This window comes from Simochromis diagramma, unplaced genomic scaffold (assembly GCF_900408965.1).
Source record: "Simochromis diagramma unplaced genomic scaffold, fSimDia1.1 OVJJ01000317.1, whole genome shotgun sequence".
NCBI classification, from domain to species: domain Eukaryota; kingdom Metazoa; phylum Chordata; class Actinopteri; order Cichliformes; family Cichlidae; genus Simochromis; species Simochromis diagramma.
In genome coordinates, this window is record NW_024386994.1 from 1,279,990 (window position 1) to 1,306,378 (window position 26,389).

General features: G+C 37.3%; 1 protein-coding gene across 12 annotated transcripts in view; it reads right to left on the bottom strand.

The window, feature by feature from the left end:
• Positions 1 to 26,389, bottom strand: part of nrxn2b (neurexin 2b) — a 682,163-nt gene that overhangs the window by 486,428 nt on the left and 169,346 nt on the right. For 10 of the 12 annotated variants that reach the window (XM_040040736.1, XM_040040734.1, XM_040040735.1 and 7 more), the window contains exon 4: positions 15,381 to 15,410. The exons of the other annotated variants lie outside the window; for them this stretch is intronic. In XM_040040736.1, the coding sequence (XP_039896670.1) occupies positions 15,381 to 15,410 (30 nt within the window). The remainder of the gene's footprint in view (positions 1 to 15,380; positions 15,411 to 26,389) is intronic. 12 annotated transcript variants of the gene reach the window in all.

The window sequence follows — 26,389 nt, forward strand, 5'->3', positions numbered from 1 at the left end:
ATGATAAAATAATCACTTTGGGAATTAGAATAAAAAAATGTGGCTTCTATTCTTTCATATCTATATATAAGAATTAACAACATGGCTGAGGTGTTTGTGCAGCATTTAGAGAACTCTTTTGGTGTGATGCAGAGACAAAAATAAACATGAACAAACTAATCAATTTCCCTTTACCTCATTTTGTGCATTTCCACTAAAAACAAAGTTGTCTGCTTTAAAAAAGTTTATTAAAAAAACAACAACCTGTGATCAGAGAGAACAGCTGCCCCGCCACAGATTGCTGATGGGACTTTTCCACTGCAACATGTAGTGTGCACTTGTTATATAAAAACTAAGCAGGCTTTCATTGTGCAGGGTGCTGCGTTACAGTGTATAGTGCTTATATAATAAAAGCTGAATTGATATTGCATAATATAAGCATTCTATTTATCTCTCTTTGGAATCCACTACATGTGATCTGCAATTATTAGGTTTTCCTTGGGCATGATTTTTTCCCTCTAATTATGTAATTATACATATATGTATAATATACTGGGGGGAGCGAGCTTTCGCTGTTGTGGCACCAAAATTATGGAATAAGTTGCCCCCATATTAGGCTGGCCCCAACACTTGAAATTTTCAAATCACTTTTAAAAACAGACCTTTTTTCCAAGACATTTTAGGAATAGTACCAGAGTCAGCTTGTAGTTTTAGTCAGTTTTTAGTTGCTCTTAATCTTCTTTACTTTGTTAATTTTATTTATTGTATTTATTTTTATTTATTTATTATTATTGTATATTATTATTGTCTATTTTATTCATGTTTTAATATTTAATGATTCATTTTTATTTTTTTCATTTATTTATTTATTTTATTGTTATTTAATTTTCTTTGTCTGTTTAATGTATAGTTTTTAACTTTTATCGCTGTTTTTTTTTTTTAATGGAAAGCAGTTTGGCCACCCATGTTGTTTTTAAAGTGCTCTATAAATAAAGTTGGATTGGATTGGATATATGTACAACATGTATACACATTTTTTTTTTCTCAAGTCTAAAGATAAAGTGGTTTTCAACCTTATTTTCTGTGATGCATCATGAAATACAACAAATACAGGACCTAGGATGGGCTTTTGTTTGTCCTATAAGTGAAGCTAAGCCTTGACATTAAATTAGCCAACCAGATCTGAAATGACAGATCTCTTCAATTATTCTTTTAGATGAAATAAAAAAGATGGTTGGAATGATATTATGAATAAGATAAGGGAGTAAGTTGCATACTCTAGCTTACTAAAAAAAATATTGGTTAAAAGACAGAAAAGTTACCATCAAATTCAGGCATATTTATTTTACATAAAGCTGTTTATTATTGTGCCTATTATTGTGTTGCATTTTGTCATCTACAAAGATATGGCACATGTTGTGTCATACTGTGCACTGCCATACGGCACTGATCTGTGTTTTCATTACAAAGTCACAGGAGGGAATTCTTGAGCCAACCCACACTGTTAACGTCCTGCTTGTGAATACTGCCTACAGACAGATATATTTAAGTCAAGGTCAACTGTTCAACTTGGAAGAGACAGAGAGAAAAAAAGAGAACAGAGAAAGTTTTATTTAAATTACTATATTTTACTTTCAGGGGTTTTTGCTGCACAAAAGTCATTCATTATTGTTTAACACCTACACTTGCATTGTTAAAATACATTTAACTGATGGAATTCTCTCTGTTGCACTGCTTTGTCGAGCTCTAATGTCAAGTTTATTTCATGTTCTTATTTTATATGTTCTGATATAATTTTGTAAAGTCCTTTTTTAAACTACATTTTAGTTTTGCATTATCTGTAAAGTAACCTAAAGCCATTTCATATGTGCCATTTTTATAGGCTTACAATATGTATTAATAAATTCCCCTCTCGCCCATGCAGGTAGTCTGTCCTTCAAGCTTGGGTCCTCTAACAGAGGCCTGGCAGCTTGAGGGTCCTCCACAGTATCTTAGCTGTTCCCAGGACTGCACTCTTGGATCTCGGATGTTGTTCCTGGTGTCTCCCCCCTGACTTGTTCAGGCTCCCCCTTGCTGTAGCATTTGTGTTGTACATTGATAATCTTTAGCTGTGAGATTCTTCTGAATGTTGGAACACTGAGCTACTAGTTGTTTCACTGTCAATCTGGATGCTGGGTATCGAAAATTCCATAGGTCCCTGATCTGCAAGTAACCCCTTCCAACGGGGTTACTTGCGGTAATGGTAGTAGCATTCCAGCAGCGCCCTATTTTCATCTCTTGCCCACCGATGCAGTCTTGTTCTAGTAGCCCACTTTTCGTCAGGGTGTCCTGGTTCCTCTACACTGGATGCAGACCTTTTTAATTTTATGAAGCTCTCGTGCATATCTGCGGTAGGGTTGGTTTTAGCAATTTTTTTTCCTGAAAAGATATTATTTATCGATATTGATATTATTTACCGGATTTTGCATGGAAAATTATGACTTTTGCTGTTGGCCAAGTAACAATGTATCATGCATTTCATAGTCAAAAAAGAATTACTTATAATAAAAGAATTTTTCATGTACACCATTTTATGAAAGGCAGCATTTCCACTGCATGGTACAGTGGGAGTTGTCTGGGCATATGATGTGACCTGTCAGTTTCTCTAAGTGAAGCTGCCAATAATGAGGCATGATTAGCCTGGGAAACTCAATGCAGGCCTCAAATCAATCTCTGAAGGGGGGAGACAGCGACTGGGACTGTCACACACCTCACACTCTGCCATTCGCTTTACCCAAGGGACACGGTGAAGGTCATGCAAGGTAGCCTCAGTCCAGCCCTGTCAATTAGCATTAGCATCATGAAAGTGATTATGACTTATGACCGAGAGAACACAAATTAACTGGTTGAATATTATGGATTCTAACATTTTAATGAATAGTTTTAATTAGATTCTATTTAGAGTCCATTTGTGACAGCTATCACAGCTTTTTATTTGAAGATACAAAAAAGAAAACGTTTATGATGCAAGCAACTACTCATCCCAGGCTTTACGGTGGGGACTGTATGAAGCAGATTCCAGCTGCTGTAGAGCTCCATCCATTTTCGCCTGCTGCTGTGTCAGGAGAAATTTCTGCCTGTGTGAGGACTTCTGTCATCCTGGCCTAATGTCTCTGCATTAACCCTGCAGGCTTCAAGCCAGCTAGCCCCCCCATTCCCAGGCTTTGGAAGAGGGTGAAAGAGGTCACTGCTAAATTTTAAATGATCCCTTGGGATGTACAATGAGGATAAAAACTCTAAGTGAATGAAGTCATGCTTTATAAATGTTGTAGCATCTTAATCCAAGATCAAAGAATGCTACTTTAAACCTTCTTCTAATGTCAATTTTGCTTCTATTGAATTAACGAGGCAACTGTTGTTGTGATTTGGCTCTAAACAAAAGAAATTGAACCTAAATGGAAATATTCATCTTTATACTGGAATTATTGTTTAAAATGATAGCTTGAAAATGTCACATCACTGTTTGTTTTTTCAAACTACTTCATATAAACTCAGGTTCAGGGTTGGTGTGGTTCTCAGCTGTTAGCAGAGATGGGCAGTAACGCGTTACTGTAATCTGATTACTTTTTTCAAGTAACGAGTAAAGTAAGGGATTACTATTGCAAAAACGGTAATTAGATTACCGTTACTTTCCCGTAGTAACGCTGCGTTACTGCGTTACTAAAACCGTGATTTTTTTGCGAGAATGTCTCACGACAGTGACGTAAGCGAGTGCGCCGTTAGTGACAACAGCTGTGTGCAGATCAACAATGGATCATATATCGATTGTGGGAGAGAGTATGAGCGTGCAGCGTTTAAAGCGTGGAAGTACTGACCTTACTTTGAGTTTGATTCCATAAAAAGTGACAAAAACATTAGCGTCCATTGTGCGTGGGAAGAAAACTTCTTTTTACAGCGAAAAAAAACCCCTAAACTTCCAAGCAAGCACCGAGTGCGCTACAACGTAATGGGAAATTCACAGAGAAACTCGCGGATTCTTCAACTGACCGCGGCAAACCTGCACCAGGGTAAACCTCCGCCTACCATAGTCCTGCTTTACAGGTGAAAATAGAGCAACAGGACCGCTAGTCTTTGACTTTATTTATTTTCTGCTGTGTTTTACTTGCATCTATTTGAAAGAGTGAGTGTAAACACAAAAAATATTTTATTTTATGTGCTGGAATGTGTAGAAAATAGGTTTAAATGTTAAACTAATTTATTCAAGTCAGAGAATGTTGCATATAATTAAATTTTTGCTTGATGCATAAAGTTAAAAGATTAAAACTGATAAAACAAGTTAAAAAAAAGAGACTTTTCCATTTGATTACATTTTGTATGATGGATTATGTAGAAAAAGTAGAATTAGGCTATCACTTTATCACCTCTTCAGGTTGTAAATCGTGTTTTTAAAAAGTAACTAAGTAACTAAGTAATTAATTACTTTTGAAAATAAGTAATCAGTAAAGTAACGGGATTACTTTTTTGGGGAAGTAATCAGTAATTAGTTACTGATTACTTTTTTCAAGTAACTTGACCAACACTGGCTGTTAGCGCCTGTGATTCACACCAAAAAGTTCTAGGTTCAGAGCATGTTTGCATGTTTGCATGTTCTCCTTATGTCTGCATCAGTTTCCTCCCAAAGACACGCATGTTCGATTTATTGATGATTCTGAGCTGTCCTCTTTATTCGCCCTGTGATAGTCTCACTGTCTGCCTAAGATGTACGCTTAAAATCAGTTGGGACAGACTGCCCTGCAGCTTTAAGTTGGTGGAGCTTTTAAGGAGATGGATGGACAGAGACACTTTCTACTTCCAGCAGCTTAATATGAAAACAGTCGTCTTTATACCCGTATCATTCTGTGCAATGAATTTTAGCGATGAAATGTAGAACTGAACAAAACCATCTTCTGGGAGAAAGAATTTAAACTAAAATATTGTTTCTTCTTGCTTCTTCAGATGAAAAAGCAAAGACAACAACAAACCAGAAAAACAGAAAACCAGTATATCATGGTGAGTAATATAATGGTAACCACTTAACTGTCTAAAATAAAATTCTTACTTCCTACTCCTATGGCCGGCCTTATTTAAGGACTTAGAAATGCTGAGGCTAAACAACTGAACTTGTTAGTTTTGTATGGTCCATGAACTTGTTACAAAGTTTTCATTTCTTTTTGTTCGATCTAAATGTGACAATTTTAAGATGTAAGCAGTGAAACTTGAAAATCAGGTTAAATGTTGCAGTGAGCGATTCACAGTACAATGTACAATCTCCAGTATTGTTCTGCTTGATGACCTCTGAATCTCTTCCCTTTATCTCGTGGGCTCATTCAGCCTCCTTTTCTTCGTGTTGCATCTTTTACCTCACCTGTGTTCTCTTTCATTTCTCTCTCCCTCGCCTCTTCCACTCTTTGTTGTCTCTCTCACTGTACTCATTGCCTGTTTCACTAGTCACAGTTTTTTTGTGCCAAGGCATATAAAAAATGATTCAGTAAAATCTGTGTGTGAATTCTCTATTTTATACAGTAATATACTTGGATAACTATGATACATTATGATACTATAATTATGCCGTCTGTGTTATTGTCAAACTCAGTCTATACATTTATACGTTTAAAGGGAATCATCAGTGATATGACCAACACTACTGAAATGTGTTATCACATCAGAGATTTTTTCTCTTCCTATTCTTCTGTTCTTATCGTCATCACCGCCTCTCTTCATATCTGACATTGAATGACTGGAAGTAATGTTAGTTGTCTAGCTAGCTGGTTCACTCAGCAACAGGTGTATAGATACTGTTTAATGTAGCTCAACACTGGCACCATTAGTCCAATCAGGTAAGTAAAGTAAGTAAACTAAGAGCATCAACGTATTAGAGGGACATATAATATTATATAGAATATTACATTTTTGCAGTGTTAAAATTATTAAGTACATTTTATTGCTAGTGATATTGTATTGACTGATACTGACTGATTTCTAATATGAGAGAGGCATTTTTTAAATTACTGCCTACTTTCATATATATACATATATATATATATATATATATATATATATATATATATATATATATATATATATATATATATATATATATATATATATATATATATATATATATGTATTTTCTGTACTTTATACCGTACTTCATTCAGCTCAGTAGAGTATTTAAAAAAGTGCTTTCTGTTCAAAGAGGATTTTTATGTTTTTATAGTTACCAGATCTGACAGAAAAAGGAAAGTGATCTGAATAAGCAGCTTCATTCACACATTTATAATCCTGTTATATTTCATACAGGTATCTTTTTTTTCCTTTTTTTGCAAAGGGTCTATATGTGTTTACCTTTGCCCTACAGCGTCCTGTATCCATAGCAAAAATTTATTTTATTTTTATTTCATTTTATAAGCAAAAAGCAGGGTTCTGCACCAAATATTTTCTTTTAATCTCTTTGGTCATCTCTTTGGTTACCCTTAGCATGTAAGATTGTTTGAAATAACTCAACAACTACTAGGCAAACAGTAATAAAATGTGAAAAAAATGTGACATAAATAACAAACAAAGAACGTTTGTATTAAAGGTAAAAGTTAAGCCCCATAAGGGTCATAAACTTCACTGTCTTGAAGGTTAACCCGTATTAGTAGAATATATAAAAACCTTTAAAAAATAATAAATGTATGATTCATATTTAATCAATGTGCTTCCACAGTAAAGAAGAGTATGCAAAGGATTTTGAATAAAGAGCCAAAACAGTCAATTGCACACTCTGTGTAAACAGCATTGGTAAAGTTATGCAATTTCAGTATCATACATGTGAATACAAAAAATGTTGTGATTAACCATTTATAAACTTAAACAGAGCTTATCCTATTTTTCACATGAAATAAAATTGTATAAGAATTCTCAGAACCACTGATTAAGAGCCAGTATTTGATGTCATAATAAAATAATAGAATCTGTTTTTAAAAAGCATACTGTATAAAAATGATCTCCTGCAGATTTCACAATTGTTATGAGCTTCATTGCACTATTCAATAGTTCTACATAGCTTAAGTGGTGCAAACTGTATAAATTGCCCTGCAAGCTCAGAGATGGCTATCTTGGCTGGGACTTAGTCAATTACATTGGAGGTTAGATACAGATCATGCTGTATATTCCCTTCATTATTTTGTTCAATATCCCCACAGAGATCTACATTAAACCTGCCAAGAGACCTGGTTAATTCGATTCCCAGTATGCATCATGCTGGCCTCTCCAAAAGGCAAGATGGTGGTGGCAGCAGGGGACTTCATTCACACAGAAATCAAATGGTCCGTGGGTAAAAGCATCTGCAATTCCCAAGCCAAAGGCCTGGAAATGTTGACAATTTAGAGCCATTAACTTGCACATAATTTTCTATTATTGAAAGCAGCAGTTTATTTAGGGCCTTTTAATTAGTTTGCTAAAGCTTAAATAGCTTCAGGGTTGTTGTTTAGAGTGAAACGTGAACACCTTGGAGACTTCTGGACCAAGAAAATTGGGTACATCTATATTTAAATGCTAGTTGGGATAAACTGCTCACTGAATTGGACTGTTTATATTGTTATAAATTAACTTTCATGAGACAAATCTAACCATGCATATAACGAATCATTGTTGTTTATTTTTACGTTAAATCATTAATTTGTGGATATCAAAAGTGGGAATATACTCATAGAATAAGTTAATGTTGTTGCTAGAGTGGAATGTATGATTTCAAATAAAATAAAAGGAAATTTCTAACATTTATGCAGCTTATGGGACTGACTGGGCCCTTTTAAATTCCCCAGATCTCAATCCAGTCATGTATTGGTGGGATGCCCTGGAACAAGGCTGATCCACGGGAACCCCACTCTGCTATCTGCAGAACCCAAAGGATCAGCTGTGAATGTTGTGGTCCCAAATATGGCTAGATTTCTGCATTTGTGAAGAAATTATTTCAAGGTAATGTAATATAAATATCTGGATCAAGTCAGACCACAGTGTGCTTGAAATAAACTAGTTTTTCAAAAGTTTTCATGATTAATTTGTTTGGGCTGCCTCCCTATTTTTAAAAATCAGAATTTCATTATGAACCATGTATCATAATGAACAATAATGTACAACTCAGTTTCACCAAAACAGATTAAATGATGATTTTTTTTTTTTCATTTATTTTCATAAGTACCTTTATGTGACAAAACAAAACTCACTGCAAATAAATCACGTAGCTCTATAAGATAATTTTGTCCAGTTCCATCATCACATAGGATGGTAAAATATAATTTTGTTATTAATTTTAATCGTGGCAAGAAACAAAGCTATTAACCCTTTAAGACCTACCATAGAACCAAGTCCGCCAGAGATTATATTATATTTTTACATGCTGTGGAGCCATTTTTGGGAGCATTTCAAGTTGCTATACATCAATACAACCATTATAGCCCAAATTTTAATAATATGTCTGCATTAAGTGCATAGTAATTACATACATTGCAAAAAAGTGCAATAAACTACAGAAAAATTTCGTTTTTGTTTTTGAACATATATTTGTAGTTAGAGAAATTTAAGAGGCTTAGAGAAAGTCATAAAGTCAAACATAACTTTTAAAAACACCAGTATAGACTCATATAGGCCCTGATGGTAAAAAACTACATTTCCGCAAAATGACGTCACTTCCGGTTTCGGGCAGGACATGGAGGACATGCGATAGTTCACGCTGATGGACGTAGGAAGTGTTATGAACAGCTGATCGGATTGGCAAAGCGTGTTTCTGGAATATTATGTTTTTGCTGCTGCAAGTGCTTTTTATGCAGTTTTTGCAAAGCTATATGTGGAAGGAAACTGTGACTTAGGACAAGCTGATGGCTTAAGATGTAAGTAGAACTCCTCCGGTTTCATATGCAAAAAAAATTATTGCGCTAGCTTACGTGGTTGCATTGCTACCAGGATTTAAAAATAGTTACGCAAAACAGAGCGTGCCTGCTCCCACCAGCTTTAGAGAACAATTAGCTGCTTCATTTAAGGTAGAAGCACAGGAGACAGATTCCATTCAAATGTGGAGATGAAGGACATCGCCTGGACCACAAAATTGAAAGACCAAAAAATTGACCCAAATGTAGTTAGATTTAGGCAATACATGTACTTGTGAAACTTGTTAATGACGTTTGGGGAGCCCAATGACACAATAAAACAACAGTGGCAATTAAAAGAGTTCATAAGAAACAATCTTTTACATTGAGGAGGTCTTGTAATAATGGAAGAGATGCTTTTTTTGCACTCAGAGAGGTTGACACCCCCAAAGCGCCACACTAAAACTTTTATGCTTTATTTTATTTTATTTAACTTTTTTGTTTTATATGCAAATATATAAGGTTTAATATAAGGTTTTTACTGATGTTGACATTTAGTGTAACCTTGACCTGATTTTCCCTCAAATTAAATCAGCTTGAGCTGTTATTGGTATCTACCAACAGACAGATGAGATCTTGAAAACTATTGATGCTAGACTGCTGTCAAACAGACAGACAGAGCGATTACAAACGTCTTCCCTTCATGAGGAGACTAACAGCCACCCAGGCATGTGGAGTAACTCATTTCAGCAATTGTTTTGTTTGTTTTGAGAGAAGCCATTTATGATAAATTTGCTAGTGGACATTGTTCCCTTGAGTTTAGTTGCTGTTAATCGGTTTTCCAGGAGCTTCCAATCTTGTGTTTAACCGGTCAAGTTTCTGTTGTATCAATTTTGATTTCAGTTTGTTGCTTATCACCACTATCTTGGACTGTAGCTGTTGTTAGTAGTCTTTGTATTGCTTTAGAGATCTGCTGTAAGCCTTGGGGTCGCAGGGGGCACAGCATCAGCTGTTTCATGTGGCAGTAATGTGATAGTTCATTAATTGGACAGCAGAGGATTTGCTACTGAGTGAAGTGTCACAAAGCAAATAAAGTTTCCAGCGGAAAAACTAAATGCTTTAGATAATTCGTTCAGGAAAGTAAGTGCGTGTCCTTTCATGGTACATATACACTTACACATACAGAGATATGTACATGCACATCTACTGTACCTGCTCTGACGTTTAATTAGTCAATCAGTTGTGTCTTCAGGATGACAAAACAATTTGTATTATTGTATTTTTTGTAATGTTTAATCATTGTATACTCCATAAATTTGACTTCTGTTCTTCTGTTCTTATTTAAATAATTAAATCAAAATGAACTGTTATGTTTTGGTTTAAAAATATGCAGCCCAATGTGTGGAACTGACAGCAGCCTTACAGGCAGGCAGATAAAGATCGGCACTGACTAAAAGCTGGGGTTTGTCCTTCCAGCAGCTGTGAAGGACAGCCTTGGGTTTGAGAGAAGATGGACATTGATTTTCTTGGCCTGGTTATATGACCACTGTGGCACTTGCCTCTGATCTTAAGAACTGACCAAAATTTTTCTTAAAAGAAATAAAATTTAAAAAATCCAGATCTGCATGGTTAGGGTACATGTGCATGTACACACAAACACACTTATACAAAATGTGTTTACGGGCATATTTGTTTTCATTTTTAAGATGTTTTAGTGTGTGCATTAGGATCTCTGTATCAGTCAATTGTATTTGTTTCCCAGATTATTTATGTAGATCTTTTTTTTTTCAATGTTGAAATCCAACATTTCCAAACCCCTGCTTTTCTAAAACAATGAATAAGATCCAGCGCCTTTGGGTGTGCCCAGTTTTCCTTTGAAGTGGTTGACTGGAGATTGAATGTTCAGTGTTGCATTTGAGGCCCAGACTCTAAAAGCTGGATCAGGCTGATCTAAGGCAGTCCATTTAGTTCAGTTGAATGGACTTACTACATTAGATATTGGCAGGACTGAGTAGTAGTTTGGAAGAATTTCATTCTAGCTGCAGCAGCAGCAGCTTTCATTTGCATGATAGGAAGCACAGACTTTCAAATACTCACTTAAAAACACAGGAGACCTGTGAGAAAGCCTAACAATGTTACTTGCTATTGCTTGTGATAACAAACCTTTTTTTCCTACTACCATCTACCTTTGAAAATAAAAGCATCAGACTTCACAAAAAGTATGATGATTTTATGGATGAAAACCTCTGCTTATATATCTCTCATGTATATCTCATGCACATATCTTTCTTTCTACATAGCACTTTAATTCTTATTGTTTGCACTGAAGCACCGCAGCAATTTCCTAATGTTGTAAACCTCAACATCTGGCAATAAACCCCATTCTGATTCTGATTCTGATTCTTATCTTAAATAGATGAAGAAAAACAAAAAACATGGTAAAGATCATTTACGTACTATCACTGTAGTATTCACTTATAATTCAATTGAAGAAACATAAAAAAACAAATTAACATATACATTTCCCCTAAAAACAACAACAATAAATTATGTTGTATGTTTTAGCATGGTTTATTGCTTACCCTTCATTACGTCTGATGCTTTTAATTCAAATAGAGCACAAGCAGTAGCAGGAAGAGAGTTTGTCTGAAGGAAGAATGATACATGAAAAAGCTTCTTCCAAAAGAGTGAACATTTATTTTTTGGATCTCATTAGCACGTGGCACACGGGAGAGCAAGGTCGGTTATTATTTCACTTCATTGTGAACACTTGTGGACTTTCTGTCATTTAAGTGAGCATGCATAAAGGAGTAGATTTGCTGTTTCAGACCAAATACACAGCAGGTCTTTCTAGCTTAAGATGTGTTTAGCATTCTGTGGTTGATTATTCTTGTAAACGAGAAGCAAGTCAGTCTTTTTAAGTTTATTCTGTAGGAATTACATTTAAGTCTAAATTTGCTGGGCTAAATCTGCATTTCACATGTGATTAAGGGGATTTCTACATTACTCAGATTGCTTTATTATTGCCTGTTATGTTGAATGCATTTACTGGTAGCACTCAACCAAAGTTTGTTGTTGTTATTAATTTGTTAATTAACCCTTTAAGACCTACCATAGAACCAAGTCCACCAGAGCTTATATTATATTTTTACATCCTGTGGAGCCATTTTTGGGAGCATTTCAAGTTGCTATACATCAATACAACCATTATAGCCCAAACTTTAATAATATGCATGCATTAGGTGCATAGTAATTACATAAATTGCAAAAAAGTGCAATAAACTACAAAAAAATTGAAAATCGTTTTTGTTTTTTTAACATATATTTCTAGTTAGAGAAATTTAAGAGGCTCATCCCTCAAAACTATAAATACAAAAAAGTTGCACAAACTAGTTTCCCACCACAGGAAATTTATTTTGAGTGTCTTCATAGTTTTATTTTTGAAATACACCAATTTTTATATACTGCAGGAAAAACGAAAATAAATATTATAGTGCAAATTTGCAAAATAACAGCATATGCATCAAAATAAACTATTTCCAGCAGTGCAATATGAGTCCTAAGCATCCCAGAAACGACACAGAAAGTCATGAAGTGAAACATAACTTTTTAAAACACAAGTATAGGCTCATAAGGCCCCGATCGTAAAAAACTACATTTCCGCAAAATGACGTCACTTCCGGTTTCGGGCAGGTCATGCGGTCATGTGATAGTTCGCGCTGATGGACGTAGGAAGTGTTACAAACAGCTGATCGGATCGGCGAAGCGTGTTTCTGGAATATCATGTTTTTGTTGCTGCAAGTGATTTTTATGCAGTTTTTGCAAATATATATGTGGAAGGAAACTGTGACCTAGGACAAGCTGATGGCATAAGATGTAAGTACAACTCCTCCAGTTTCATATGCAAAAAAAATGATTGCGCTAGCTTATGTGGTTGCAGAGTTACCGGGATTTAAAAATAGTTACGCAAAACAGAGCGTGCCCGCTCCGATCGGCTGTAAAGGGTTAAAGAATTACTGAAAGTAGAATACAAATATTAATGTAAACATCAATTTATTTTCAGAGCAGTTGTTTCTTGACATAACTAAGACTCGACTTCCACAAAGTAAGATCCTAAAGTATGATTTTTTTTGTTTGATTGTTTTCCAAAGGTTTTGTTGTCTTTCACAGGATGATCTTAATCTATTTAAGGAGACACAGTGGAGTATTTGGTTATCAATAAATCTTGTGTGAGTTAGACCATCATTCATGTATTTTAAGGGTGAAGTAACAGTAACATAACATCAGATACTACACATACTACACTTTTTATGGTTCTTCATTATCAATTGTAGATAATATTACAATCAATTTGATTAATAATCAGTTATAGTTATTAACACAGAATTAAGTAGAAACGGGTTTTTGTGCATTTTTTAGCCCTGATGTTTGCTTGTTATAGAATCTACCACATGTGTCTGAGTAATCATTATAATCCTTCAAATTCTATGGAACAATGGTGCACTGGTTAGCACTGTTGCCTCAAACTTCACACTTGGCTCTGAGTACTGGAAGATACCTTAAGAAAAGGTATGTGCATCTAATCAGAACACTGGTTCATTGGTGCATCCCTTTTAGTTAACAAACAGGGCCATGTCAGCACAAAGTATGCATGTTGTCACCAACAATATCCTTGCATCTCCATTGCTCTGTAGTTCCCAATCCACAAACTTTGGCCCAGTATATCTCTTCAAAAGTATGTCCCTGTTACTAAATAAGGCACAATGTATTACTGGGTGGTCTTGTGGGGTTAACACGGTTCATTTAACATTGTAATGTGAAACACCACCACATATTTACTGTGCAGTTAAGTTAAGATGAGGAATAATTCCATTCAAAACATTTATTGACACTTTGGAGATGCAAGGTCTGCAGAAATAGAAGCAGCATGTAGAGATGGCAGAGCAACGGAATGGAGTTCTTTGTTTTGTTTTGTTTTTTTACGTTTTGTCAGAATTGGCACATGAAAAAGGAAACACATGGGTTGAATAACAAGCAGATTCACTTCTTCTGATTGATGATGAGCAGTGATCAAAAAAAGCATGTCTTTTGCCCTCCATAGTGAATCAATCTGTGCACATCTAATGCAAACTAAATGTCTGTTTAAAGTGTGTTTTGATTTTCAGCATCAATCTTTAATACAGCTGGTACAGTTATGCAATCTTTTCACATCATTATTATATAAGGCCTAATCTCAGCTTTGTGAAGCAAAAATCCAGAAATGATGAATGCTATGACTTTGGTTCAAATCATCAAACAACGTTATATTAGGTAAGATGAAATCTAAAGCCTATTTGACATTTTTAATAACCTTGATCATGTCTCTCATTTGTTCTGTATCAATACAGGACAGTAAGATTAAACAGTAAAAAGAAAGGGAAGGAGTTCAAGCCTGCTTGAAACATGGACTTCCACGATAGAAGAAAGCAACGTCTCCACCCCCAGAAATGGTCAGAACATGCATTGCACTTGATCATTTTTTGCTTTAATGGCTTTGCTTAACACTTTTTTTTTTATGAAGATTGGAGGTCAGATGAATACAATTGAGGAACTAATGAACATCCGCTAAGTGTAGTTTAAAAGGGATGTTGGCGGCACAAATTGCAATCAAATATTCAGATTTAACCTTTGATCATGAATTAAACACCTTTCTGGAAAATTTGCAGACACTGAGGGAGAAAAGTGTGGTGTGCAGAGGTTAAACAGCTGGTGTGTGACATATGCAGGTCAGTGTATACATTGCAGTCAATAACATCAATAACATCCAGTGTTCATAGCAGTGTCAAAACACATTGTCTCAAAACAGAATAACAATGACAATTCAAGAATCATCAGAACTTGAACTGTTTGCCCTTTAAAACATCTGAGTGCCAAACAATGGGAATGTCAGCAGAGTGGTGAAGAGAAACTCTGCACATTCGACAACACTTTCACCTTGAAGTGTTAGTGAATGAGAGTGTGGACACATTTTGCTGTTGTAATTTTGACCAACAAACACATTTCCAATAGAATCAGCAGGATTTTTTTCTTCCTTTTGTTTTGTTAAATTATTCTTGTTTAAACCCAAAGAAAAGGGATAGCAGAAAAGTGTTACCTTCAGCCCCGGGGTCAGGTCGTCGGGGTCAAAGGTGGTCAGAGGTGAAGGTCCAGGACGTGAGCCATAGGACAGGACAAAGGGTGGGACACGTATTGGTGGCGGTCACAAAAAAGCACAAAGATATGGCAGCAGGGAGAGGAAGGAGAAGCAGGAGGCATAACCAAAAGTCAAAAAAGAAAAAGTAAAATGTGACAAAGAAGGGGCAGCAACAGGGGAGAATGATGCAAAAGATTAAAAGCCAAAGAGGAGGATTTGGGGGGAAATGGTGGGATATGGCACAGAGGGAAGGTAAAAAGCAGAGGAGGAAACTGTGAGAGAAAGCAGTAGTTTTGGGGCAAAGAGGGCTGAGTCAGTTCCTCTAAAAACAGAACCAAAATAAAAAAGGAATGAACCCATACCTTGGTCGTTTAACGTCAGGTGCGCCAGACCTTGAAAGGGAAAAAACAGAAAAAAAGAACAGAAAGAGGAAGAAAAGAAGGTCATAAAAGGCACGGGAAGAAAAAAAGCATTGTCACAACGTTGGACTGCAGTTTGTGACAGACATCCTGGGGCAGACTTGGATGTCAGAGTTCAAATCAAAGGTAAAAAACGAGAAAGAGAGAGAAAGATAGAGAGAAAGAGCGAATAGTAACGGAAAACGAGCAAACACTTCTTGAGTGAGGTGTGTGGGGGGGTGGGGGGGTTAGAAAAAAAAGCATTTTTATTTGGCGCAACCCCCGAAGGCTATTGCTCTCACAAATGCTTTTTTTTCCTTTGGAGTACTTATGGAACACACAGAGAACTGTTTGGCAGAAAAGGCTTGAACCTGGTATCTCATATCCAACTGTACTCAAACCAGACACACACTCACACACACACACAAAGAGCTTTGCAAGGTTCACACAGAGGAGGTCAAAGATAAATCTGGAAACATGCTACAGGATCAAACGTTCTCTGCACCCTAATGTGGGTAGATATTATCAGAACACCATTCCAAGCAGTTATTAAGCTGGCTGTAGGCTACCAAGCAAACGTCTAGCCAAACACGCATTTCAATAGATTCAACAGAGACAATGAGCTCCTGTTGGTGCTAGTAGCTAATATAAATCTTACATTATGCAACTTTCAAAAAGCCATAGTCACAGAGATCAGTTCAAGATACTCTATTATTATTCAACGCCATGAACACACACACAGAAAACTGTTGAGAATGCAATCCCAGAAAGAGTACCTGCCCCCATATAAAGACAACAACGTGCTTCCAGCTGTCTTTAAAATAAGCAACAACCTGAACAGTGTCCACCTGTCAAAGGTTGTTGCCTAAACTAAATGAAGTTACAAACACGGAAAAGCAGTTTTACAATTCATGGTTTTCACAACTTCAAACTTTTCCATACGTAGACTCTACTTCCACAGCAGGATGTACTCCAACTCCATAATCTTGGACTACAGCTAATGTCAGTAGTTCTTCTTCTAATTCTCTAACCAGAACCCTCCAGCAGGCAGTTCATGTGTACACTAACCTTACCGAGGCTGCAGAGAAGACCAAGAAATATCGCTGCCAGCTAGAGTCAAAGACTCTGTGGATGGAGTTGGTGTTTATGAACAGCACAAGAGTGTCATTCAGGAAGCAGTTGCTTGCATTTTTTAGTTATTGACTCGAACCTCGCAGGCGATATAAAGACTATAGAGGAGAAATATAAATGTATATGGACACAGTATAAAGTATCTGCATTATTATTAGTAATTGTACAGTGGTGGACAGATGGTGACCAACTGAAACATTTTAACATCCTCACTCTTTTTAGCTACTATATAGTTCCTGTTTGGGGAAAGCTAACGTACTGGTGGTTATAAGGGAAAAAGCGTGACAAAAAAGGAAAAACAGGAAAAGAGCTGTTGTAAGCTTCCTATCAGCTGACAGTGGTCATCAGCTGCACACATAGAGCAGCAAGTTTTTCAATAGAATTCTTGGAAGTAAACCATGTCAGTCAGATAAATAAAACTGAAAAGACTGAAGCGCTATGGCCTCAAGCAGAGTTTATTCCCACATACACTAAACAGCTACAGCAAATTGGATTTAACCCCAGGCTGCACGGAATACAAACAGCACTATGTCTGTTGAACTAGAAGACCCAGAAGGTCGAATCATTTCATCTCAACCTGTCTTTTCGTGATCAATACCACTTCAAGCACAAGACTTTTGGTGTTATCAGCAAACAGATTAATATAAATAACCATTTATGATCGAGGGAACACAGAGCAACAGCCTTTAACTGTTAAACATTACTTCTGGTTTTAATATCAGCATCTGGCAAACAAACCAAAGTTCAAGTCCCAGTTAGCCGCAGTGATCTAATCTATGGATTCTATGACATGCTGGTATTCTGCACATTCTCTTGAATGATTTCCTAAAAGTGTCTCTTATTGCAGATCATATTCAGAATACATTTAAATAGCAATCATTCAGTCTCAGTACAATTTTTCACCTAACCTCCCAAATAAATAATGTGCTAAAACACAGATTTAGAACTCTAGCCGTACCAAATAAGAGCAACAACCTTTAAAGCAGAACTAATCTCAGCCGAGACAGCTTGCACGAACAGCAAATGTTGTCTGTGTAACAATTTTAAGCACAAAGAGTGACTAACTGAAGTGCTTGACAGCTAAAGTTTTCTAAACATTTGGTTTCTGCTTTTTCTTGAAGACAAACCGGACAAAAATAAAAGTGTTTATAGTCAAAAGTGGCAAGCTGTTAGTCTATGCACAAACACATCTACACTACCAACCAGCAGGCAGACAAATCAGAAGGCAAAGCCTACAGAAGCTCAAATGACTCTTCACTACAAGCTGTTCCTATTGTCCTCTTTCTTAATAACATCTGTGATTCAGGGGAAGAAGAAATATACAGGCAGAGTGTTTTATTTATCTGGCTTCAGTCCGTTTCCTGCCGGCCTTTTGCAGGGAGTTCAATCATTCTCACTCTGCCTCCTTCTGTTTTTGTTCCCTTGCTCATAATCCATTAAGGAGATAAGGCGAAGGCTCCTGCAATGAAACAGAATGGTGCTGTCGCTGCATACCAAATCATTCAAATACATCCCCCCACCTCCCACCCCGACCTCATCCAGCTTAGCCGAGCAAAAAGCAGTGGTACAATTTTATGGAAAAGGAACACAAAAGAAGGCAAAGAAGAGGTAAAACAGACAGAAAAAGACAAAAAAAATGAAAACAAGGTGTCATTGGCATCCTCACAGCCTGTGCGAATGAAAGATTAAGAGACAGGTGTGCAGATAACAAAATGTAGCCAAAAGATAATCAAAAAGACACAGTGATTCCAAGGTATTGTATTAAAAAGTAAAATAGAAAAACGTAAAAGATTTCTTCCAAATTGAAGGACACAAAAGCCACATACACACATCATGTTAAATCAGCACAAGTCTTCAATGTCAGACTCCCAACATGCCAGATCCCAACTGGGGTTTTAATGACTTTCACTAGCAAGTTGTTGAAAGAGAGGCAGCAGCATGGCAGAAAAAATAAATTACTGATCACTTTAAGATAACCAGAAACAACAGACACAAGAAAAACACTCCATCTCACATTAATATTGAAGCACAAAACAAATTTACCACAGCCAAAAGCAGCATTGCTCCACACACACTGTGAACGTGACAACATTTCAGTCCAAACTACGAGTTTTTATCCTTGAGCATTTGATTACATCCTTAGTTTTGGTGAGTACAGATGGGAGTGCCTAACGGAACGGGCGCAGTTTGGAGAATGGCTGAGATTGGGTGGTTTTGATTGAATGGCAGATGGAGCAGGGTAATAATTCTGTCATTAGGAGGAGTCACGTTTGCATCTTATCCCAAATGCTCTTGTTCCCGTTTGTTGTTTTTTTGACCTCTTCTCATTCCCCTTCTCCATGCGGAGCCCTGCATGAGCCAGCTGCTGTCACCTCCTGCTCTCTTCTACCTCGTGATTTTTTTGCTCTTATCAGGACCAAACTAAAACAGCCCAAATGTAGAACAGAGACCAAGACTGATTTGCTGCAGCAAGACAATTTATTGGTTATGGCGGAAGGTAGGCTAAAAGAGCTATGCTAGCCAGTGGCAGAGGGGCAAGGATGCGGCTGGAGGTGGAACTGGAAGGAGGAAAAGCAGGGTTATACAGGGTTAGCAGAATCTCAGGGCTGCTAAGGGCTGCAACAAGACTAACTGACAGTAGTTGCAGAGTGTAAGATCTGGCACTGTGGGAGAGTGAAGGCCAGAAAATAAGCTGCAGCAGTTGAAGGTGACTGGATGATGCAGAGTCTGACCAACACTACACTACTCTATACTACAATACACTACACCACACAATTTGGACAAAGATCATGTTAAAAACAAATAAAGACTTTAATGGAACTTTAATGCAATTGAACCATGTGAACAAATAACCCCAAATAAAATGTAAGCAGAATGTAATCTCCTAATCAGCTGTGTGACACTCGGTAACGTAAACAATAAAAACAGAAAGCAATGTTTTCCAAATCTCACAAACTTGTGGTTTAGTCACAACAAAAAAATGTGAAAAAATATCAAGTGTTTAAATTGAGAGAGTTCAAAGTTTCAGGCAATATATTAGGTGATTTTGAATTTGACAGCAGCAACATGTCTCAAAAAAGTTTGGACTGGGCAAAAAGTTGCTGGAAAAGTAAGCTGGAGAACATTGTGCCACTATTAAGGTGAACTAGCAACTAGACAGTAACATGACTAAGTTTAAAAAGAGATTAAAAAACAGCATCTACAAAATCTTGACGATTTCAGAATAATTTTCCTGAATGTAAAAATATGAAAAAGAGGAAATATATGAAAATAATGAAGAAATGGTAGTATTGTCTTTGGGCCAAAGGTCATTTAAAATGGACTGAGGCAAAGTAGAAAACTGTTCAGTTATCTAAAAAGGATTAAATTTGAAATTCGTTTTGGAAAATATGGATGCTCAGGAAGAGAGAGGTCACCCAGCTTGTTATCAGCACTCAGTTCTGAATCCTGATGGTATGGCGGTGCATCAGTGCCTATGGAATTGGCAGCTTGCACATGTGCAAAGCAGCAGTGCAGTGGAGCACCGGGAAAGGACACGCATATTTCAGCAAGACAATTCTAAATTCACACACTGCAGCTATTAAAACAACATGACTTCATAGCCTGCCTGCAGTCCAGACCTTTCTTGAGCAACTGAAAACATTCGAACCGTCATCAGTCATCAATCATCTCAGGGCACCAGCATTAACACATTAACCACATTTGGAGGGTAGATAAAAAAATTTGTGTTATCCTCATTGTTTTTTTCTACCAATTTCCTTCCCTCACACTATTCCTTGTTCATTAGATGGAGATCCATACTCTCATCAGATAGAAGTGTTCACTTTCCAGCCACCTCTGTGGTGTTTGAATTGCATGCTAAACAGCATCCTCCACTGAGGACTGTCACTCACCTACCGACACCACAGTTTATGTGCTTCCTGGAAGCACACGCCGTACTGACACAACCCCTTTTCTTTACCTGCTGATCCCAAGGTAGTAGTAAACAGCAGTTAAGTATTCTTTATATTTTCAAGGACACTGCCTGTGATAACATTAGTGACTTCAGTAAGCATTACCGAAAACCAAACAGCCAAAGTGTATAAACGTATTGAAATATAAAATGAAAACAATAAATTATTTTATATGCAGCTTATTGCTTAGTGCACCCTTGGCACACGATATAAAAGTGCACACTATCCAAAACATTTGACATGTCCACAAATCAATGGCTTTTACTAGACCTGGGCTAAGATAAAGTTTCACAGTATGATTATTACTTTATATCTCTGAAAAGTGCAGGCATGGCTCTGGAGTACTCAGAAACAAACTAGGGCAATTTGTAAAAACATCTGCTGAAAGATGTTGGAAAATGGTTCTGATTGAACGTGAACAATATTCCTCCCAGTAGTCAGATGTATAATGCAGTATCTTAGAGCAGCTAAAGTAATATTAAACTGTGGCTGATTTAAAGTGTTTTAATAATTAATCATGGATATCTATTCTATGAGAGAAAGATGGAGATAGTAAGAGCTAAGGGGCGAAGAACACCTCTAGAGTCCTGCTTTGATTTCTTTCAATGCCCTATTTCAAATAGGAAGAAACATATGTTAAAGGTATGTTTTTTAACATTAGGTTGCTTTGAGACCACATCAGACAAATTTGGCTCGATGTGGAAAAAGAGATGGCAAGGCATGCTGAGAGGGATCCTTGTGTATTTCCCTAATGTTTGCAATAGAGCTGCCATGATTAGTCGACTAGTCATGATTACGTTGACTATCAAAATCGTTGACGACAAATGTAATAGTCGAAGCGTCGTTTAAAGCCTTGCAAGATCCTGAAAGACGCAGGAATAAGTAGTAGGATTTAGGAGTGTAATAACGGACTGAAGCAGAAGATGGCAGCACTGCATGTACAAGGATGCCAGCTGCTGTTAAACCCCGAAGAAGAAGAAGTAACTCCAGTATCGTAGCTGTGTCCAAATTCAGGCCGCATCCTTCGGAGGCTGCATTTGTAGGCCGATTACGTTACAGCGACGTGACGAAGGCTTTCCAAATTCGAAGACGCCTCCAAATGCAGTCGTCCTTCATTTCCCCAGCATGGCCCAACCTATCCCAGGATTCATAGCGCGGCCCAGCCAATACCAGTTTCCAACAATGGCGGCAGCTACTTAGTTTTAATCTTACTGGGTCACAAAATAAACTGTGTAAACTTCAAATATCTGCTCGGTTTATCAAGACACCACATATTTGCAAAAGTGCTCCGATGTTTTCGGAGACATCTGTTACCCACCAGCTCGATAGCTAGCCGGGGGGTTCAATGGTCACTTGAGCCGGCGAGAACTGCGGACTCCCGGCAAATCATTTTCAAACCCCCCGCGGACTGTGGCCCCCCCACACTCCCTAGCAGATCGTTACATGGAGAAACCTTTGGAATACAAGCGCGCTGATCCACACAGGTATGCACACGGGTGTTCACTGCTCGTAGACCCAAATTACACCTTTCTTGGCTGCTACCTCGAAGCACATCTGTCCTGCGTGCTGCACAACAACATTGAATATTTAGTATTTACTGCTGTTTAAACTTAGCTAGATTAATGCGATGGTATTGTGTTTAGTATGTTGCTTTGTTTCTTTTTTCTATTCTTCTCTCAACAGGTGATCCAGGAGATTTTTAATTTTTTTCTCCCCCCCTTTCTCACTGTCCCTCTCCCCTTCTGTTTTTCCTTTCCTTCCTCTTTCTTTCTCCCTTTTCTATCTCTCACTCATGTCTGTCCCGTCTGTAACATCTGTAAATAAAATATAATAAATAATAAAAACAAAGATCGACCAAATGGACCAATACGGCAATGCCACGATGATCCATTTGGCAAAGTAAATCCATTGGGTATCCTTGTTGGTCTTCAGACAACAATTCTGATGGCTAAAGAACCAAATGGGACAGGCGGAAAAAAAAAAAAAAAACAAAAAAAAAAAAAAAAACCCGCGGACTTTCACTACTCAGGTTAAACATGATATATAAGTCAGTTAAATAACTTAAAACTATTATTGTTTGGCTTTTTTTAGTGTTTTATTTGTTCCTGAGTAAATCGGTTTGGCTGAAATTAAAGTTAGTTTTCGCAGAGCTGAATAAACGTCAAATAGAAAACTAATTAAACGGAAGTGTGAGATTCTGTTATACTGTATTTTAGATAGCAAGAAGCAGATGGCTGAGTTTATTAAACTCCACTGAGACAATCTGCAAATTTTATTAAAAGTTTAATAAACTATCATCTTGTCTTTATTTTTAGTTAGCACATACCTTAAACACTTCAAGCTGTAAGCTAATGATAGTTATATAAGAGCAGATGCTGCTGGTACAATAAGCTGTACGTTTTACGTCCAATGGATGATGATCTGATTAGTCGACTAATCGCAAAAATAATCGGTGACTAGTCGACTATCAAAACAATCGTTTGTGACAGCCCTAGTTTGCAATGACCCTTAATCAAATAGCTGCATGAACACCTGAAAAGCTTTGATTCATTAAAGTCTGGTCAATAGGTTCAACTTTTGTTAGTACGTAAATTAAGCTAGTGTACCTTCAAAGGTCAAAGGTATTTTCTGGACCAGCAACATCACCCAATGATTCTAAACAGATGTTTTCAAGATTGTATTTGCAAGTAGCATAGGATGGTGTTTTCGTCTAATCAGAGCAACTGTATAAATTTAAGAACTGTTGAGAAGGCTGGGTAGAAATCATGAGCATGGAGTATTTTACATTCCTGAGTTTGATAAGCAGTCAAGCAGTCAAGCAAACATAATCCAATCATTTCCTTTGGTAAGCCCTCATGATACAATTACTAGCATTCAAAACAAAACATACAAAACAAGTGAAAAACAGAGGGGGAAATAAGGCTCTAACTTGGCTTTGGGATTTGTCGAGGTAATTTATTACATACTGTAGACTTCACACCTCAGTACCACTTTTGACATTGACTCCGGGGGTGGCCAAACCTTTTTTTTGTTCATCTATTAAAGATGAAACTACCTGTTTATATGACCAAATACTGACTGGAAAGAGAAGAAGAGACCGTGGGAGCTCTTGGCTGCTCCTGCTTTTCGAGCAGCTAGATAGTGTAGTGGTAAGACTACACACCTTTGGTGCAGGAGTCACGAGTTTCAATTCAATTCAATTTTATTCATATAGCGCCAAATCACAACAAAAGTCGCCTCAAGGCGCTTCATAGGTACAGAGAAAAACCCAACAATCATATGACCCCCTATGAGCAAGCACTTTGGCGACAGTGGGAAGGAAAAACTCCCTTTTAACAGGAAGAAACCTCCGGCAGAACCAGGCTCAGGGAGGCCAACAGGCCATCTGCTGTGACCGGTTGGGGTGAGAGAAGGAAGACAGGATAAAGACATGCTGTGGAAGAGAGACAGAGGTTAATAAAAGATATGATTCAATGCAGAGAGGTCTATTAGTCTCATAGTGAGTGAGAAAGGTGAGTGGAAAGGAAAAACTCAATGAGTTTGATTGCCACCCGGTGTTCTGTATGGATTCTAGTGAACCCCCCCATGTTAAAACCAAGCCCTGGTGCGGTTATGTCTGCAGCTTGGACACAAGCAGTTCACTATATGTTGTACGCTATTGTGTATGTGACAAATAAAGGTGGTCTGTTGTTGTTATCTTTACTGCACTACTATCTGGCTGTGGCTGTGACTCACTTAATGATTATATGATACAGTAGACATGGCATTAAATTGAACTTTTCATGCAGTTAAAGCGCTTTGATGTGTAGACATCTCATAAATTTCATATATTTTAATTTTATCAACAAAAACTCTTTACAGCATTTTACAGATTTCTTCTGTGTGTCTCTGCAGACATCTGATTGTAGAAATACCACAGGAAACTGTTGACCCCAGGCAAAGAAGTTAACTAAGCGAGTGAAGCATCAAATCTTTATGGTCAGTTTCCACTTTCCACAGCAGCAGCTGCTATCAGCAGCGATGCACAAAGTCATTTGGAAGCCTGTTGAATAACTTGATTTACTATAAAAGTTACAATAAGGCAGTGGCACGATAACTAATGAAGACTGCAAATGCCAAGGTTGCAGATACACAATATACACAAGACCACCATGACAGGTAAAGTAAAACAATATGATTTGATTGCAGTCCTATTGCTTTGGGTTGTGAACACGCACCGCCAAATAACCAACATTTATAGGTGTCAACTTTTCATAACTAAAAACCTACCAGTGCAATACGTGTATTTTTATTCAGCATAGGCCTACACATATTACAAATACATTGAGCGTTGTTTATTGTCTTATTAACAGTTTACTCTGGGTGTGGGAAGATAATGAAGGATCACAATGGAAAATATTTCATCTCAAGATATCGTGCTCCCCAAGATCTCCTAATCAGCTCCGTGACACGGTAAATCATTTTGACTCCCACTTCTTGTTCATTAAAACACAACTATGTCATAGAATATATCAGAGCATCTTGGAGATCGGTGAGGGGTAACGATCTTACAGTCACTGATCTGCCTTAATTAAACAGTTCATAAATAAATTGGAGCTCCATATGTCAAGCTGGAGAACTTCATAACTAATTTCATGTTATAGCCATCAAAACTAGCATACAGAAGGGATGTTGGTGATTTCTTCACTTATGCCTAATCATACAGTGCAAGGTCAGAGGCGCTTCAGTATTTCAGCAGCTCTTATATGAAATCCCACTGCCTTTATTTGAAAGAAGTAGCTGTACCATCACCGATATAACGCCATACAGCAAACATACTATCCTTATGTCCTAGATAAGGTCTCCTGAGGTCAAAACTCAACACCAGCCCCCCATGGATATCTCAAAACTTCTATATACCCTTCCTCTTTCACTCTGCAGATGTTCCTTACACCATTTCTCCAGTCCATCCATCCTCTTTTTAAACAGCCAGCATCATAGAATGACTTATTCATAGAATGAATAAGTGTCCTCTGATTGCCACTTATGGACTCTACACATTAGAGAAGCTGAAAGTGGAGAGTGGACCACAAAATGCATGCTGTCCTGAACATTTCTTTTCCTCACAGGATTTTGGAAGCTATAATTACAACATCAGATGTGACAGGGAAACAAGCAGCCAAGAAGTATTGAAAGGAAGGCAGGAAGCCAGTCCTTAAGTGGAAGATTATAGCCATGGAACCACAGCACCTTTCTTAAAAGCCCAAAACCCAACCCTAACACACACATGAAGATTACCAAAAGCTAATAGCACAACAATTAGAATCCTCTAAAAGTAAAAGACACCTTCATCATCAGACAAGGATATAAAAGAATATACATTATTATCAGTCAGTAATAGATAGTATAAGTATAATCTATAAAAAAAAGTATATGAAGTTGTTTCTCATAGAGATTGTTAATATCAGTCCCATTTCTACTGCAAAGCAATCCAACATTAGTGACACACAGTAAAAACAAGACGAAAATCTCCTGGACCTCTGAGCTATAGAAGCTCAAGTCAGAAGCAAAGTGATCTACAGGGACGTTAGTGCAAAATAACACCTTGCCTTGAGCATTTGTTGATGTTTAATGTTTCATTTTGACAATGTTCTCCCTTCAGGCTCTGTTTAGAAGCTCAATCCTGTTTCTCTTCACTAACAGCCCCTCACTGTGTTGTGTAGATTTGTGTTAGGGAAATGGAAAAAAAACTGTTATAATGAGTTTTGCCTGAATATGTAGCTGCCCGTGAGTTTTTGTCAGAGCGACTTCCTGTCTTGTGTCAGGGGGTGGGTCTCAGCAGGTAACTACAACAACAACCCATAATGGAAAATTAATGTCTTCCAACTGAGACAACACACTAACTTCACT